Source organism: Lontra canadensis, unplaced genomic scaffold (assembly GCF_010015895.1).
Source record: "Lontra canadensis isolate GAN:19392208 unplaced genomic scaffold, GSC_riverotter_1.0 scaffold106, whole genome shotgun sequence".
Taxonomy (NCBI): Eukaryota; Metazoa; Chordata; class Mammalia; order Carnivora; family Mustelidae; genus Lontra; species Lontra canadensis.
In genome coordinates, this window is record NW_022631100.1 from 3048888 (window position 1) to 3067309 (window position 18422).

At 35.8% G+C, this 18422-nt stretch overlaps 1 protein-coding gene across 2 annotated transcripts in view; it reads left to right on the forward strand.

The window, feature by feature from the left end:
• Positions 1-18422, forward strand: part of KLHL20 (kelch like family member 20) — a 62549-nt gene that overhangs the window by 20159 nt on the left and 23968 nt on the right. For both annotated transcript variants that reach the window (XM_032838831.1, XM_032838832.1), the window contains 3 exons: positions 11813-11971; positions 12730-12824; positions 15600-15715. In XM_032838831.1, the coding sequence (XP_032694722.1) occupies positions 11813-11971; positions 12730-12824; positions 15600-15715 (370 nt within the window). The remainder of the gene's footprint in view (positions 1-11812; positions 11972-12729; positions 12825-15599; positions 15716-18422) is intronic.

Sequence of the window (18422 nt, forward strand, 5' to 3'; positions counted from 1 at the left end):
TCCTGAAAGGAAATTTGCACACTTTTTTTACACTCTTTGACTCAGCAGTTCTATTTCCGGGAATTTGTGCTACAGATATACTGGAGAAAGGAGCAGTTTGAGATGAGATCATGGGTTTTGTTTTAGATATATTTAATTTCCTATATTTATATGTCATATATATATACACACACACACATACACACACATTTATTTATTTATTTATTTATTTTTAAGATTTTATTTATTCATCAGAGAGAGCGCACACACAAGCAGGCAGAGGCAGAGAGAGAAGCAGGCTCCCTGCCGAACAAGGAGCCCAATGTGGGACTTGATCCCAGAATCCTGGGATCATGACCTGAGCCGAAGACAGCAGCTTAACCGACTGAGCCACCCAGGCATCCCTATTTATTTATTTATTTATTAGATATATTTAATTTTGTAAATAGAGACACTGAGCCAGACCACTGTTTATGAGTCCTTTATCTTAGCAGTTAGACTGAGATTAAAATTCATCAACTCATAATGAAACTATGATGACATAATCCTTTTAAGGCAGGATTCAACCCAGAAACCATAAAAGATTGGTATATTTGATTGCATTACAATTTAAAACTTTTTGGTAACAAAAAGGCACTATAAACAAGGTCAAAAAATCAATACCACTGAGGTCACTAAGAAGGAAGAGAGAAGAGAAGAGCCTTAACATTTTTCCAACATTGAAGGATGGTTAGTGAAAGAGCAACTGGTTGAGGAAACGGAATAATGAGAGAAGAGGAAAACCAGGAGTGTGAGATCATGAAATGGCAACAGAGGGATTTTTTATTTTTAAAGAATGAGGACGTTATATATATATACATATATATATATACATACATACATATATACATATATATATATATATATATATATATATATACATATATATATATATATAAAATAATGCATAAGCCAGTAAGTTTCCAGAAATTAAGATTAGGGCCACTGACCTTAAGAAATATTAAAACATCACAAACATTTTAGTACTAGAGAAGGTATTGATCAGTTGAGCTATAAAGAGTCCAGAAGTTGACATTTCAAGTCCGTGGAGGACAGTGGAATTGTTTAATAAATGTCATTAGGAAAATGGTGATTTGAGGGAAAAAATAAAGATGGAATTCCCAATGGATGAATAATTTAAACCTAAAAAGTGAAATTCTAAAAGTTAGTTATTAGTTGGCTGGTAGTAAAAATGACCTTTCCAAGCAGGATACAACCAAGAAGCCATAAAAAAAGATTGATAAATTTGATTGTCTAAAATTAAGAATTTTTGTTCTTTATAATGACAATAACAACAATAAGAGCACCATAAACTAAATAAAAAAATCAATGTCAAACTCATACATGGAGCATACATGAGGGAAAAAAATAGTAATTTCCATAAAACTCATACAAATTCAGTAAGAAAAACCATGAAAAACAACAGAAAAATAGGTAAAGGGTATGAATAAGTAATGTGTAAAAAGAGATATTCAAATATAAGTAAACAGGGGTATCTGGGTGGCTCAAATGTAAGTAAACATATGAAAGTTTAGTCACCCTTACATGTAATTAAAGAAACATACATCAGAACAAGATACCTGGGGCCCCTGGGTCGCTCAGTCTGTTAAGCGTCTGCGTTTGGCTCAGGTCATGGTCCCTGGGTACTGGGATGGAGCCCCTCATTGGGCTTCTTGCTCAGAGGGAAGGCTACTTCTTCCTTTCCCTCTGCCTGCTGCTCCCCTGCTTGTGCTCTCTCTCTCTGTCAAGTAAATAAATAAAATCTTAAAAAAAAAAAAACAAGATACCATTGTTAACCCATCAGGTTGGAAAAACTTTAATTTTATTTGAAAGAAAATAGAAATTTATAAGAAATTATAAGAAAAAGAAAAAAAAAACTTTCATATATCCCTTACCAAGAATCCCAGTTGTTAACATTTTGCCACATTCGTTACTGTTCTCTCGTTATGTCAAATATTTTTCTCTGAACAATTTGACAGTAGATTGCATACATCATATTCCTGTACTCTTGAACATTTCAGTATGTATTTTCTAAGACCAAGGGCATTTTTTTACATAGAATTCTCTTACAACAATTAATTTATCAAATTCAGGAAATTTGACATTGATTAAAAGCAATATTTAATGCATAGTTCCCATTCCAGTTTCACCAACTGACTCAGTATTGTTCTTTATAACAATTATTTTCCAGTCCAGATTCTAGAGCAGATGATTGCACCACCTTTAGTTTTCATGGTTTTTGAGTTATGGATAATCTGTAGTAATTCCCTCCACATTTAAGAGCATAAGCAACTTGTCTGATGTTTCCTTATGGGCAGATTCAATATACATTGAATACTCAAAAGTGATATTTTGTTCTTCTCAGTGCATCACAGAAGTACCTGGTATCTATTTGTCCCATTACTGATTATGCTAACTTTGATCACTTGGTTAAGTGGAGTCCTAAAGTTTCCTATTAAGTTATTATTTATCCTTTTTAACTAGTAACTTTTACAGAGAGATGCTTCAAATCCATGTCAATGTCCTATTCCTTATCAAACTTCTACTCACTTTCACTTCCATCCATTGATAATTTCTGCCAAATTAGTTATTACTATGGTGGTTGTAAAATGATGATTTAAAAAAATTTTTAAAATGGTGATTTAAAAAAATTCACTTTTCTGTGAACATTCTTCTATAAGGAAAAATTTTCCTTGTTCTGAGTGATTAACATTCTGGTCAGACTTTTATTCTAGTTGATGGATGATAGTCCTTCATTACCATTTATTATTTTGGTGCTTTATAGTCTGATTTATCCTTCCTATGCTTACTTTTGCAAAATTAAGCAGAAATATGCATGTTTTTTATTTCCATTTCTGTCCTACACCAAAGGTAGCATTGTGTACATTCTCTTTTGCACTTTGCCTTCTATTTAATTTATTCTGAAATTCATTCCATATCAGTTCATAGAGAGCTTCCTTGTTCTCTCTCCACAGCTGTGTCCCTCTCCTTGTGTGTACCACATTTTGTTCAGTCAGTTTCCCGTGTTTGAGCATTTAGATGGTGTTCAGGGTTTTGCCATTATAAATAAGGCTGCAATGAATAGCCTTGTGTGTGAATATTTCAGTGTTGTTGGAGGTTTATTTTCAGGATAAATTCCTAGAAATGGGGCTGCAGGGCCAAAGGTTAACTGCATATGTAATTTTGTTAAATATCACCAAATTCTCCTTTATGGGGATGGAACCATTCTGACCATAATACATGAGGGTGACTGTTTCCTCATAGCCTCGCTAACAGAATATATTGTCAACCTTTTGAGTTTTTGCTAGTCTATAGATGAGAGGTGGAATCTCGGTGTGGTTTTAATTTGCATTTCTCTTAATATAAGTAAAGTTGAATATCTTTCATATGTTTAGGGAGCCTTTTTAATATAATTTTTGTTATTGTTTAATATTATCTTTTGCCCATTTTCCTATTCAATATATTTTTTTTCTCCTCATTGTTTTAAAGTTCTCTCTATATATTAACAGTGATAACCTTTTATCTGTGCTACATGTTACAAACTCTTTTTGCCACTTTGCGTTTGCCTTTTAACTCTGCTTGTGGTATTTTTGGTCATGAAAAAGGTTTTTTTTTTTTTATATTGTCAAATGTATAAATCTTTACTTTATTGTATCTGGGTTTTGAGGCAGAATTTGAAGCCTTGCCCTTTCCTCAGGGTACAAAGGAATTCACCCATATCTTTTCTAGTATTGAATATGACCTCTCTGAGTTTATCTTGTATAGGATATGAAATACTACTCTCTTTTTGTAAATACCCAACTAGTCCCAATATCATTTATTTAAAAGGCTCTTTTTGCCCCCAGTGATTTGAGATAACATTTTTATTATATATTGAATTTCTGTGTGTGCTGGGCTCTAGATCTTCTAGTGTAGGCCAGACAGCACTACCACACTGTTTTCTACAATGTTTTAATTATTGAGGCTTTGTAGTATATATTAATACATAGTAGGGTTATTAATACCCCTCCCATATGACTCTCTTTCTCAGTGTTTATTTTCCCAAATGGACTTAATATCACCATATCTAACTCTAAGAAAAAACCTTGATAAATTTATTGGGATCATATTAAATGAGAGATGTCTTTCTGTTTCTTCAGTTCTATTTTTTTTTTATCAGGAATATTTTATACTTTTCTTCATTTAAATTTTGTGCATTTCATCTTGTTATTCCTAAGTGTATTTTTTTGTTCCTTTTGTAATTTTTCCCCTTAATGAAGCTTCTAACCAATTGCCATTAATGTATATGAAAGCTTACCGTACTGAATTTTTATTCTTTGAGTTACTTTTCCCATTGATTCTTTTTTTTTTTTAAGATTTTATTTATTCATTTGACCGACAGACAGAGATCAAAAGTAGGCAGAGAGGCAGGCAGAGAGAGAGGGGGGAAGGAGGCTCCCTGCTGAGTAGAGAGCCCGATGCGGGGCTTGATCCTTGGGGCTCAGGGCCCAAGGCAGAGGCTTAATCCACTGAGCCGCCCAGGTGCCCCTTGCCATTGATTCTTTAGTTTTCTTTTTATTTTATTTTATTTTATTTTATTTTATTTTATTTATTTGACAGAGAAAGATCACAAGTAGGCAGAGAGGCAGAGAGAGAGAGAGGAGGAAGCAGGCTCTCCGCTGAGCAGAGAGCCCGATTGGGACTCGATCCCGGGACCCTGAGATCCCGACCTGAGCCAAAGGCAGTGGTTTAACCCACTGAGCCACCCAGGCGCCCCAATTCTTTGGTTTTCTGAACATCCTGTCGTATCATGTGGATATCAGTAGTTTTATTTCCTCTCCAATTGTTAATACCTTTAATTGTTGTTTTTTTTCTCTAGTTGCTAGGTTTAATACTTCTAGTAAAATGTTAAATAGTAATGGAAATATTGGACATACTTTGTTTCTGGCATTATTAGGAATGATTTTGGTATTTTCCCATTAAGTAATATGCTCTTTTTAAGACTGAAATATGAATATCTTATCATATTAAGGAAGTATCCATGTATAACAATTCCTGTTTTCTTGGATACTTCTTATTAGGAATGGTATTGAATTTTGTCAAGGGTTTTCTCAGTATTTATGGAGGTAATAATATGAATTTTCTCCTTAAACCCATTATTTTGAATTACATATATGAGGTCCTAAAATTAAGGCCTCTTTGCATTCTACATACACACATTTTGGTCATGGTGTATTGTTAATGTGATGTTGGAATCTATTCACTAATATTTTATATAGTGTTTTTATATTGATATTCAGAAGTGATGCTCGTCTTTAATTTTCTTGTGCTGTCTTTATCAGGTTAGATATAAATGTTATACTTCATGAACATGTGTTGGAAGTTTTCTTGCATGTTTTGTGCTTTGAAACAATTTATATAACATTGAGACCATGTCCTTTCTGAAAGTTTGGTAGAATTCCTTAGTGAAACTGTCTAGGCTTGGTGCTTTTATATGAAGTAGTTTATTGATAATTTTCTCTATTCTATGAAATTTCCCCTTTCTACTAGGATCAATTTTGTAGACTGTATTTCCCTAGAAAATTATCAATTTTATCTACATTTTCGAGTTTATTTGTATAGAGTTGTACAAAGTAATTTCTTTTAATTGTTAAATTTCTGCATCAATGGTTACTTGCCCATTAATTTTTTTTTTTTTTTTGAGAGAATGATTGTGAGTGGAGGGCAGAGGAGGGGTGCATAGACCAGGCAAAGGGAGGAGGAGATAAAGAATCTTAAGCAGGCTCTATGATTGGTACAGAGCCTGATTCCATGTTCAATCTCACGACCCTGAGATCATGATCTGAGCTGAAACCAGATGCTCAATAAACTGAGCCCACAAAGGCGTCTCTTACTCCTTGATATTTTACATTTTGCATATATGTGCTTTCAATGTTTCTTTTCCTTGAAAAAGGTAGCTAGTGGTATGTCTGTTTTATTCATGTTTTTCCAAAGAATCAGTATTTCAACTTACTCATTAGATCTACAATTGTTTTCCCTATTTCATTACATTCTGGTTTTACCTTTATTAGTTCCTTCCTTGTGTTTTCTTTTGACTTACTGTGTTCTTTTTCTAGCTGTTTGAGTTGAGAATTTGATTTGTTTTCATCCTTTTACATTAACTACTAAAGTGTTTAAAGCCATAGTTTTCCTTTGATCACTGTTTTAAATATATTTCATAGATTCTTATTTTTATCACTCAGTTGTTTTACAGTAACTCCATTTATATTTCTCTCTATGAGGAAAAATTAATAGCAAAATTTTAAATATTTAGGTGGAAAGAGTTTTTTTAATTTCATTTTTAATTTCTAGTTTTAGTGCACTGCAGTGTTTATAGTGTTTCTACTTAATGAAATTTACTGACTTTTTTAGTCACATAATATATGATCAGTTTTTCTGACTATTCCATATGTGCATGGAAAGGAAGTATATTTTCTTGTCTCTATTCTCATAGTATTTGATATATGCATAAAGTCCATCTTATTGATAGCTCTTTTATATTATTTTGTCCACAGACCTATGTATTAAAGTCTTTTATTATTATTATTTATTATTATTAATTATTTATTATATTTATTAATTATTATTATTTATTAAAGTCTTTTATTATTAGTGTGTTTCTGTTTCTCCTTGCCTCATCTGTAGTTTATATAGGTGGTCACTATGTTGTTTAATGCATATATAATCATAATTCTGTATCCTAATTACAGATTGTGACTTTTAGCTTTATAAAGTATCCTCCTTTGTCAGAATTACTTCATTTGTTGTCTTAATTCTACTTTGATACCTGGCTTTCAATTCTTATTTTCTTTTGTTTCCACCTGCCTGATGTATCTTTGCCCATTTGCCCTTTACTTGTAGCCTTTTTGCATCATGTTTCAGGTATTTTTCTTGAATTTGCATAGAATTAAGTTTTACTTTGTGAGCCAGTTTGAAAATCCTTTTCTTTTTTTTTTTTTTTTTTAAGATTTATTTGTTTATTTATTTATTTGACAGACAGAGATCACAAGTAGGCAGAGAGGCAGGCAGAAAGAGAGGGGAAGCAGGCTCCCTTCTGAGCAGAGAATCTGATGCGGGGCTCCATCCCAGGACCCTGAGATCATGACCTGAGCCCTTTAAAGGCAGAGGCTTTAACCCACTGAGCCACCCAGGTGCCCCTGAAAATCTTTTTTTTTAAATAGGCAGTTAAAGCCCATTTCTATCTATTTCTGTTACTGATATGTTTGCACTCAACTCTATCATACTAATTTTTTATAAAAGGTATCTAATTTAGTTATATTTACTGTATTTCTTTTTCTATGTGAAAAATCTGCTCTTTGTTTTTATTTTATTTGTTTTGGTATATAGGATCATTTGTGCTTTTGTTCTAGTGATTACTTTTGTAAAGTAGAAAAAGAAGAGCAAATTAAACCCAAAGTAAGTAGAAGGAAGAAGAGAATAAAGGTTAGAGCAAAAAACCAATGGTTCTTTGAAAAAAAATTAATGAACCTCTAGTTACATTGACCAAGAATAAAAGGAGGGAAGACAAAATTTACCCATATCAGAAATAAGAGGATATCACTACAAATCCCTCAGATTAAAAAGCATAATAAGGGAGTATTAACAACCTTTTGCCAGTAAATTCAACAACTGATAGGAAATGGACAACTTCTTTGAAAAACACAGATTACAGAAACGGACTCAAGAAGAAACAAAACCAGAACAATCCTGTATCTATGAAAGAAATTGAAACAGTAATTTAAAGACCTTCCCACAAAGAAAATACCCATCCCGGATGGTGAATTCTATCAAACACTTAAAGAAGACATAATATTAATTTTATATAAAGTCTTTCAGAAAAAGAAGGAGGAGGCTGACAAAGACAAAATCACCCTGATGTCAAAACCACAGACTCTAAAAGAAAACTACAAATAGAGCTCTCTCATTAATTCAGATATGACAATATTTAATAAAATATTAATAAATTGATTCCACTTAAATAGAAAAAGTGGAATACACCACGAGTAAATGGAGTTCATACCTCACTAAAGTTAATAGAGTTAGTTTCTCATTTAAAGTAATCTAACTACTTCATACACTTTTTAAAAATAGATTTGACTCTTAATTTCATCCCACTATTTTCACATGTCAAAATCCACTCTCTAAAACTAAAGATTCGCCGGCACTGAGAATTTCCAAAATAATTTGGCAGAGTCAATGGACCCCACATTCAGAATTGCCGGCTTTTAGGATGATGGTAATATTTTGTATCTTGATTGAGATCATGGTTACATGAGTACACTGTTCAAAACTGATTGATCTGTACACTTAAAATAAATAAGGTTGATTTTTAAAAATTTCCTGCCTTAACCATAGCTTGTGTTTTGGATCTAAAGTAGTAGCAAATGTCTGAAGAATATCCTTAATAGTACAGAAAGTTTTAGAATCCCTTCCAGTTCTAACCGGGCCTCTCAAGTGAACCTGATATATACCATAATGAAATCCCCTTGTTCATGGACTAAAATGCACTAGTTTGTTCACTAGTTCTGTGCAGATAGAAAAATTGTCACCATTTGGGGCTTAACACGTGACTCATTTAAATTATTCTCTAATTTAAAACTATATTTAATTTCCTTCTATTTCATTAGACCTAGCTTAATTCATGCAGTGTTATTTTTGTCCATAAACATGAATTTAAAAATTGTCTTTCAACATTAAGTTCACCATTCACTTCTAGATGACTTTGCTTATTCACTCTAGCTGCTGAGCTTTATTCATTCTTCAAATTGCATCCGTATTCATCTGAAGAAACTGAAAGTAAGCTCATTACCAAGATAGTGTGGGACTTAAAATTCAGATCTCCTATAAACTTTTACTTAAAGCAGATACTTTAAAGAATTATTTTCTTGGGGCGCCTGGGTGGCTCAGTGGGTTAAGCCGCTGTCTTCGGCTCAGGTCGTGATCTCGGGTTCCTGGGATCGAGTCCCGCATCAGGCTCTCTGCTCAGCGGGGAGCCTGCTTCCCTCTCTCTCTCTCTGCCTGCCTCTCTGTCTAGTTGTGATCTCTCTCTCTCTCTCTCTCTGTCAAATAAATAAATAAATAAATAAATCTTTAAAAAAAAAAAAAGAATTATTTTCTTGGGGCGCCTGGGTGGCTCTGTTGGTTAAATGGTGGCCTTCAGCTCACGTCATAATCTCAGGCTCCTTGCTTAGTAGGAAGTCTCTCCTCCCACTGTCCCTCCCTACTACTCATGCCTGTGCATTCTCTCCCTTCTCTCTCTCTCAAAAAATAAAACCTTAAAAAAAAAAGGAATTATTTTCTTAAACTGGTTGTTTGGTCAAGGATAGACTTCAGTGCTAGACTTGCTTTAATCGTGAGCATTAGTATCTTTTTCCTCTTGGTGGAAAAAGGAGAATTGACAATTTAACCAGACCAGACTTTATCAAAAGTATTATTTTTACTCTTTGCTAAGTGCCAAACAAATATTTTCTCACACATATTTTCATGTTTTCTTGCCATTTAGTGTTTCCAGTAGGTGACTAGTGAATATAATACTGATTTATTCATAAACTTTAAATTTGGTGATCGTTGGTTTATAATCACTAAGTTGGGAAAAAGGATTTATACTTCGAACAAGATCCAAAAGAATGCTAAGGCGCTTCACAGAGATATATGATACCACCTTTGTGTTTAAGAGATCAGAGTGAAAATATAAGGGGAAAGTAAGATATAGCCATGGCTACAGTCTTCATGCTGTGAAGGCCAGAACACTTAATTTGGGGCCAGGCCCCGAATTTTGCTCTTCGTTTTATAACCCCATCATGGGGTTATCAGATAAAAAAACAGGGTGCCCAGTTTAAGTATAAATTTCAGACGAACAACAAGTAATTTTTTAGTGTAAGTATGTCCTTTGTTTGATTTACTAATTTTGACAACCCTGCCACAGAGAGTACAATGCAGTCGTTCTAACTACTGAGTCACCTGCGTGAGCAACCTCAGCTAAAATATGGAGGTAGCCTATTTAATTTCCTGACCTCCAGAAGGTTTCCTCACTCAGACGATTTGAAAATTTGTGCCTATAAAAATCGTAGAGTTCATTAGTATTTTCTACTTTAAGTACAGCTGACCTTATGGCTCTCATGGTTTTGGAATTTGCATTTTTTTCTGACGTACTTGGGAAAAAACATTCTTAATCAAATATTCAAATTGCTATGGCTTATCTCCTATCCTGCTAAATATTCTGACTTTTTTATTCTAAAAAAAGCCCTCTTAAGAGGGTACATCTTCTGGGGCACCTGGGTGGCTCAGTGGGTTAAGCCTCTGCCTTCGGCCCAGGTCATGATCTCAAGGTCCTGGGATCGAGCCCCGAATCGGGCTCTCTGCTCTGTGGGGAGCCTGCTTCCCCTCCTCTCTCTGCCTGCTGCTCTGCCTACTTGTGATCTCTCTCCCTCTATCAAATAAATAAATAAAATCTTAAAAAAAAAAAGTACATCTTCTGCATTAGAGGTTACACAGTAGGAATTAGAGCTCACACAGTAGGAATTAGAGCTCACACAGTAGGAATTAGAGCTCTTAATAGTCTCCTTCCCGCACTAATAAATAATAGACATGACAGGTAGCACAGTCTTCTGAATGGGAGAACTGACCACATGGAGTGTAGCAGTCCTGTTTCCCTCCCTTCTCCACCTTGCACCCTGCCCCCTTCTACTCTACATACCGATGACAAGATTTACAAGATCTTGGGATTTGTGGCTGGACTGCACAACAAGGTAATATCCTTGTTGTCATTTCATTCCCGTGGTTGCTCCTCAGAGTGGTTTGATATTCACAGGTTTTCATGGGTCTAATGCTCTCCTCAGTATATTTGTTCTTGCTTGCAGAATTGTTAATACCCACATTCTTTTTTTTTTTTTTAAACTGGCCCCTTTGTGTTTCTGCCCCAGACATTTCTCTTTCAGCTACTAATCTTCCTCTGAAAGCTTCCTCTGATTTTTTTGTATGCCTCATATTTCTGGAGTTATAATTTGGTGTAGTTAGTTTGGTTTATTTTGAATGTAAACTTATATTTTGATACTTCATTATAGGAAAACAGATTTCCTTTTTCTTAAATAGCTTGAATCACAAATTATTATTTTTCCTCGATTTTAATTATGTCCTTGGTATGCTCCTTTGTTCCCCCACCCCTTTTTTTAATAAACTTTATTTTTTAAAGATTTTATTTATTTTAGAATGAAAGAAAGTACGCAGAGGGAAGGGGCAGACTCTGTGCTGAGCATGGAACCTAATGCAGGTCTCAATCTCACGACCCTGAGATCACACCACCCATGAATCCCTAAACTTTATTTTTTTAGAGCAGTTTTAAGTTCATGGCAAAATGGAGCAGAAAGTTCAGAGTTCCCATGTACCCCAGTTACACACACACTGTTAGCCCTGTTATCAATATTCTGCACCAGAGAGGTAACGTGTTTTACAACTGAAGGACGTACATTCACAGTTATCATCACCCAAAGTCCATAATTAAATTAGAGTTCACTGTTGCTGTTATACGTTCTATGGGTTTTGACAAATGCATCCATCATTGTAGTAATAGAAAGGGTAGTTTCATTGTCCTAAAAGTCCTCCATGCTCTGCCTATCTTTGTTCCCTTTTCAAAATTTTTTTCTTCTCTGGTACTCTTTTGAACTGCAGCTCCATTATGAAATAGAGCTTTGTCCCATAACCTTGAAGAACAATATTGAAACAGTACCTTAAATGTAGTCACAGGGTCTTTTCTTTATTCTTACCTAACTTTGAACAGGTGATGGAAAGTGAGGAGTTCATGTTGCTTCCAGCCAATCAGCTCATTGATATAATATCTAGTGATGAACTAAATGTTCGCAGTGAAGAACAGGTGTTCAACGCAGTGATGGCCTGGGTCAAATATAGTATTCAAGAAAGACGTCCTCAATTACCCCAGGTATGATGGAAATGTTTCTCCACATAACTGTCTTTTTTGTAGTGGATGAAATAGTATATATTTGACTTGCAAAAAAGAAACAGTTGTCACTGTCCCTTATGTTAGACTGTAACAGAGATCATCTGTCTCCCAATAAATCATTAGATAGTGTTTAGAAACATTTTAAGTGTTTATCACTATGTACTTTTGCTCCTTGGCTTCCTCTCTATTTTGCCTCAGCTGTAGGTTAGGGTATAGGACAAGTCAGAACCCGAATGGTACTAAAGGAACAAAAGAAAGCAAAGATGGCAGTTATCTTGCTTCCCATCCCAATGTGGCTTGGAAATCCTATCACATGTTGAAGAGTACAGGGATGATATGGGCCATAAGTAGTCACTAGATGAAATGTTTAAAGTTCTTGTTATTATGACTATATTTTTAGCAACTTAATAGGATATTCTTCCAGATTGTTATAGTCCAGTTATATAAGGTAATTATAAAAGAGCTTATAACATATTGCTGAAAGCTCAAAATAGCATTCTAAATTGATATTAGTATACTTTCAATTTTCTGATTATTCTGATTACTGAAATGGTAGAATAAATTTAGGTTTAGTATTTGTGCCTTCCCTCCCTCTTTTTTATTTATTAATTAAATCAAATTAATTCAGTTAGATCCCAAAGCAATTGAAAACACAGTATGGGAACATGGGTTATGTATTCTCTTAAATACCCTGCAAGTGGGAGCTCATGCCTTTAACAGTATTTATTACCTCTTAGGTGCTACAGCACGTTCGTCTGCCTTTGCTTAGTCCCAAGTTCCTGGTGGGCACCGTAGGCTCTGATCCCCTCATCAAAAGTGATGAAGAATGCAGGTATGAGTGGCTCTGGGTGGGAAAAATCAGCAATGAGTGTTCCTGTTTTCTCCTAATTTCCTTATTTGTGTTGCTTCCTAAATATTTGTATTTCTTAGTGCTGACACCAGGGCAGTATTTAACAGGTTTTTCTTCTGGGTTAGGGTCAAGAGGAGGAGATGGAAGAAGAGACAACTGAGCTTCCAGGATTCCATTCCATTAGTTTTTATGTATGATGCTAATTGGTATAGAAGTGGCAATAAAGAGGTAGATTTCTAAGGTTTTAATGCAAGCTTGAATTTGAAGAGGCAATTCTCTGATAATTTATGTTTTTCTTGAGATAAATAATGCTGTTGACTCTTGTCAGAAAGTGTCAGGAGCAGTTTATCATTCTATCACATATGCCTGCCTAGGGAATAGGACCAGCTTTGCTTTCTAGGGGTGTGGAAAGAGTCAAAGGACTACTCCTCACACAGCTGTGGAAGGGGTTCCACTAGAGGTTGGTGGAGTAGTTTCATAATGTATTTTGACTGAAAAAAACTCTGAACACTTTTATAATACAAACAAGATACCTCTTTTATTGGGCTATTTCTATAAAACAGATATGATTTAAAAATTACTTTTCCCAGTATGATAGGTTTTAAGATTTAGATTCCAGTCAGATCATACGGTGTTTTTAACCATTCCCCCCGCCCCCCCGCCAGCATGTTCTATATATAAAAATGAAAGAGCAAGTCAATACTCAGAACTCCTTAAACTGTATTGACCTTTGGGTCTCCCTTAGTGACTAAAGAAACTTGCTCTAGTATTAGGAATCCCTAGAACAGAGGTAGAACATGCAGAATCATTTGCCTTTCTTCTGTAATCTGAAGCCTGTCCCTTTAACAAGGTATGTCAGAAGGGATTTAGATATTTGTCTCTTAAATTTAAAAAGCAGACAGATGGCAATTAATTCCCTCAAATATTTACAATAGCAGAAGGAAAACTGCATGAATTATGGATTCAAAATCTGAAGAAACAATGCAAAGTGCCCCTCCCCCATAAAACATAAATCAGATTGTACTGATTCTGATGCACAAAGTAAAGGTACTTCCAAAGTCACTTTTAAAAGAAGCTCTTTCCTGAATTCGGAGTGGGAGACAAACCATGAGAGACTGTGGACTCTGAGAAACAAGCTGAAGGTTTTGAAGGGGAGGGGGTGGCGGGACAGGTGAGTCTAGTGGTGGGTATTATGGAGGGCACGTATTACATGGAGCACTGGGTGTGGTACATAAACAATGAATGCTGGAACACTGAAAAGAAATAAAATAAAATAAAATGGGGGGAAAAAAGTTTCTAAAAAAAAAAAAAGCCCTTTCCTGATATCCTGACCTCATGACATTTATTAGTTGTGAAACCTTAAACAAGTTACTTTAACCTCTTTCTTCTGTAGTATCTTCATCTGTAAAGTAGGATGACAATAGTACTTATTCCATCGGGCTGCAGTGGGGATTGGCAAGTTAATACATATTAAGCCCTTAAAACAGGGACTGACACATAGCTGTAAGTGTTCTTGTTCTTACTATTAATTTTGGGTTGGCTTGCTAAGTATCAGCTCTATAGTACTCCTTCTAGGAATCCCTGAGCACTCAATTAAAAACCAGCTATTAGGGGCGCCTGGGTGGCCCGGTGAGTTAAAGCCTCTGCCTTCGGCTCAGGTCATGATCCCAGGGTCCTGTGATCGAGCCCCACATCGGGCTCTCTGCTCAGCGGAGAGCCTGCTTCCCTTCTTCTCTCTCTGCCTGCCTCTCTGCCTACTTGTGATCTCTGTCTGTCAAATAAATAAATAAAATCAAAAAAAGCAAAAAAAAAACAGCTATTAGGAGATCACAATCTTTGTTTTTAAGGCTGAGGAAACTTGAAAAAGCTCTTGGTCATCAGGTTGGGATTTGGGGGGCAGGGGTTGTTGGTTTTTTGGAAGAGTCTTATCAAAACCATATATTAGAAGTGCATTATTGGGTCATGCTTGGGACTGGTCCTGCAGGAATGAATTACTCTTTGTAACATAAAAAGCTAGAGAAATGAAAATATATTTTAGGAAACACTTCCAAAGTTGGGAAAGAATAGAGTAACAGATTGAACTTGCACTGATCAGGCACTGAACAACTCAGAGGACTCAAGTGAGCAGAGTACATACATGAATGGTTTGTATTAGGATATTGTATTCAACAAGTATAATTACTAGGATCTTCTCAGAAAGTACCTTAATAGGCAGAAAAAAAAACTTGTTCATCCTCAGCAGACTTGTTGAGAGCAAACCATTTTATATGGTACTGGGTAACAACTTAATTATTAAATGACAGTTTAGTTTTTCTTTTTAGCAATCCAGTTTTTGACATAGTTATATTGTTTAATTACAATAACAAATATCTAGTGCCAGAGCTGATGTACTGCTTTGCCAGTATTCTGCAGAATCTAGTAGAATTCATTAGAAAGCAATAACTATGCAGGCTGGTAATTGAGTTGTAAGTTTTAGTTTCCCGTAAGTTGTTGTTGGCCCCGAGCATATTAAGTTTTAGGCTAAATTTTATACTAAGATAAGAAGTCATGATGGAAATACCAATCAATTTACAACTCATAGTGTGACTGGCATCATTTCTCTTGTATTTGTGACTTTTTAAATATTGGCTGGCATTCATGATTTGGTTTGATTTATGCTTGTTCCCCTTTGCCAACTTACATATTCCTAAACCATATTGGGATTTGACTAACAATATTATTTAGACATTTGGAATAAAGGCAAAATTTCCTCCACAGAGACTTGGTAGATGAAGCTAAAAACTATCTCCTATTGCCTCAAGAACGACCACTAATGCAAGGACCAAGGACAAGACCACGGAAACCTATTCGATGTGGAGAAGTACTCTTTGCAGGTTTGGGACTTACTGTACTGTGACTAAACTGAATACTTTCCCACATGTTAAACTGTCACTTGATCTATGCTTTGGACAACTGTGATATCCACTGTCATAAGAAACACATAATAAGTTGCCTTGTAGCTTGACTGTTAACTCATGATTCAACACTGGTATTCTCTGAGAGTGCTCTATTTTATATAAGTCTAAAAATGTCATGCAAAGGATGTTTTGTTAAAATGAGTCATATGCATTAATTTTATACCAGTGTGCAAGACACCTCATAATTATCTAGAACTGTCAAAAAACATTACATTAAACAGTTACATGCTTTCCTAGCTCTGTTGAGCTAGACTGAGCCCAAGACAACCTGCTCTATCATTTTGCTCCTACTCTCTATTCCTAAATCTCTGAGAATTTTCAGCCTCAGATGTTTCCCTTCCATCCATGTAAATTCAGCTACCTCGCTCACTTGAATAGTCAGACTACTTCTTACTAGTTCTTTCTTAGTCCATTTGGGCTACTCTAACAGAAACCCAGGAACTGGGTGGTTATAAACATAAATTTATTTCTCACAGTTCTGGAGGCTGGGAAGTCCAAGATAAGTCACCAGCAGATTCTGTCTCATGAGGGCCCACTTGCTTCTTCATGGAAGGTTGTCTTCTCGTCTTTTGGCTGTGTTCTTTCTCAGTGGTAGGGGCAAGGGAACTTTTTGAATTCTCCTTTATAAGAACACTAATCCCATTCATGAAGGCTCTGCCCTCATGACCTAAGCACCTCACAAAAGCCCTAATACCATCACACTGGGGACTAGATTTCAACATACAAATTTTGATGGGGCATACAAACATTTAGTTTGTAGCAAGTTCTTTGAATATTTTTTCTAATTCTGATTCATGGAGCTAGCCAGGATTTATTGTAGTATTTTTATTTTAATTCCCAACTTTCTCTAATTCCATGGCTTTTTAGATGTAGACATGTTTGGATTCTTTTGTCCAATTTTATTTTTTATCTAGCTATCTATTTATTTTTATGTGAAGTGTTCTATTCCTTTTCATCACGGAATTTTGTGCAATCTCTGGGGCATAGTATCCTTTTCCATCAGCCTAACCACTGTCTATCTTTTTCTTTCCAGTTTAATTTTCTGTTGGCATGTGGAAATATATTTTCCCCTATATTTTTAGAAGAAGAGGCACGTTGGTAGCTCAGCCGGTTAAGTGTCTGACTCTTGGTTTCAGCTTAGGTTATGATCTCAGGGTCTTGAGATCGAGCTCCAAGTCAGGCCCGCAGTCAGCTTGAGATTCTCTCTCCCCGGTCTCTTCCTCTTCCTCTGCCCCTCCCCCTGCTCTCTTTCTCTCAAATAAATAATCTTTTTAAAAAAGAAGAAAAATGTGATCATTTCTGTTTTGAGTTCTTTCTTTTTAAATTTTTTCATCTAAATTTCTTCTTGTAGAGGGTATTGTAGTATTTCTTTTTTTATTTATTTGAAAGGGAGAGAGAGCGCACATGTGAGAACAGGGGAAGGGACAGAAGGAGAGGGAGAGAGAATCCCAAGTAGACTCTGAGCCCAGAGCCCGACATGGGGCTTGATCCTATGACCCATGAGACCAGGACCTCAGCTTAAATCACAAGGTGGACACCTAACCAACTGAGCCACCCAAGTGCCACCCCCCACTTTTTAAAGATTTATTTATTTATTTGAGGGGCATCTGGGTGACTCAGTCAGTTAAGCATCTGCCTTCGGCTCAGGTCATGATCCCAGGATCCTGGAATCAAGCCCCACATCAGGCTCTCTGCTCAGTGGGGAGCCTGCTTCTTCTTCCTCTGCCTGCCCCTCTGCCTATTTGTGCTTTCTCTGTTGGTCAGATAAATAATTTTATTTATTTGAGAAAGAGAGAGAGTAGTATTTCTTCAAGAAGAAAATTGATGCCAAGTTTTCTTTTTCTCCTTAATCCTCATCAGGCTTTTTTTTTTTCTCTTTTGAAGGAATTTCTTCATTCTCGTTTAAATTTCAGACTTAATTATTAATTCACTATGCACTGAATTCTCCCATACTCCTAGTTGTCCGTATGTCTCTGGTGTTATTAATAGATTTATCATTTGTATTAGCACTCTTATTTATTCCTGTGTCTTTCGTTCCTATGTGTGCAACAGGTACATAATCACCTGTTTATGTGGGTTTATGCAGACACTTGCATGCTCACACCTATGTCTTGCATCCTTGCCCCCCCATACAGTCTTAGAGTTTCTCTTTCCCAATTTTGATATTTTATTTAAAAATTTTTTTTTCAATAGGCTCCACACTCAGCATAGGGCTTGAACTCACGAGCCTGAGATCAAGAGTTGCATGCTCTACCCAACAGCCAGTCAGGCACCCCCTCTCTTTTCTTTCTTTTTTTTTTTTTTAAGATTTTATTTATTTATTTGACACAGAGAAAGAGAGAGAGATCACAAGCAGGCAGACAGGCAAGCAGAGAGAGACGGGGGGGAAGCAGGCTCCCCACTGAGCAGAGAGCCCAATGCGGGGCTCGATCCCAGGACCCTGAGACCATGACCTGGGCCGAAGGCAGAGACTTAACCCACTGAGCCACATAGGCACCCCCCCCCACCCCGCCGCCGCCTTTTCAACTTTAAAAGTCAATTGTCTGTTTTTAGAATTAGAAGACTGCAAGATCTAATTATTTGCTACCTGTGGCTTCATGATGTATTGGTTTTAGGAATGTAG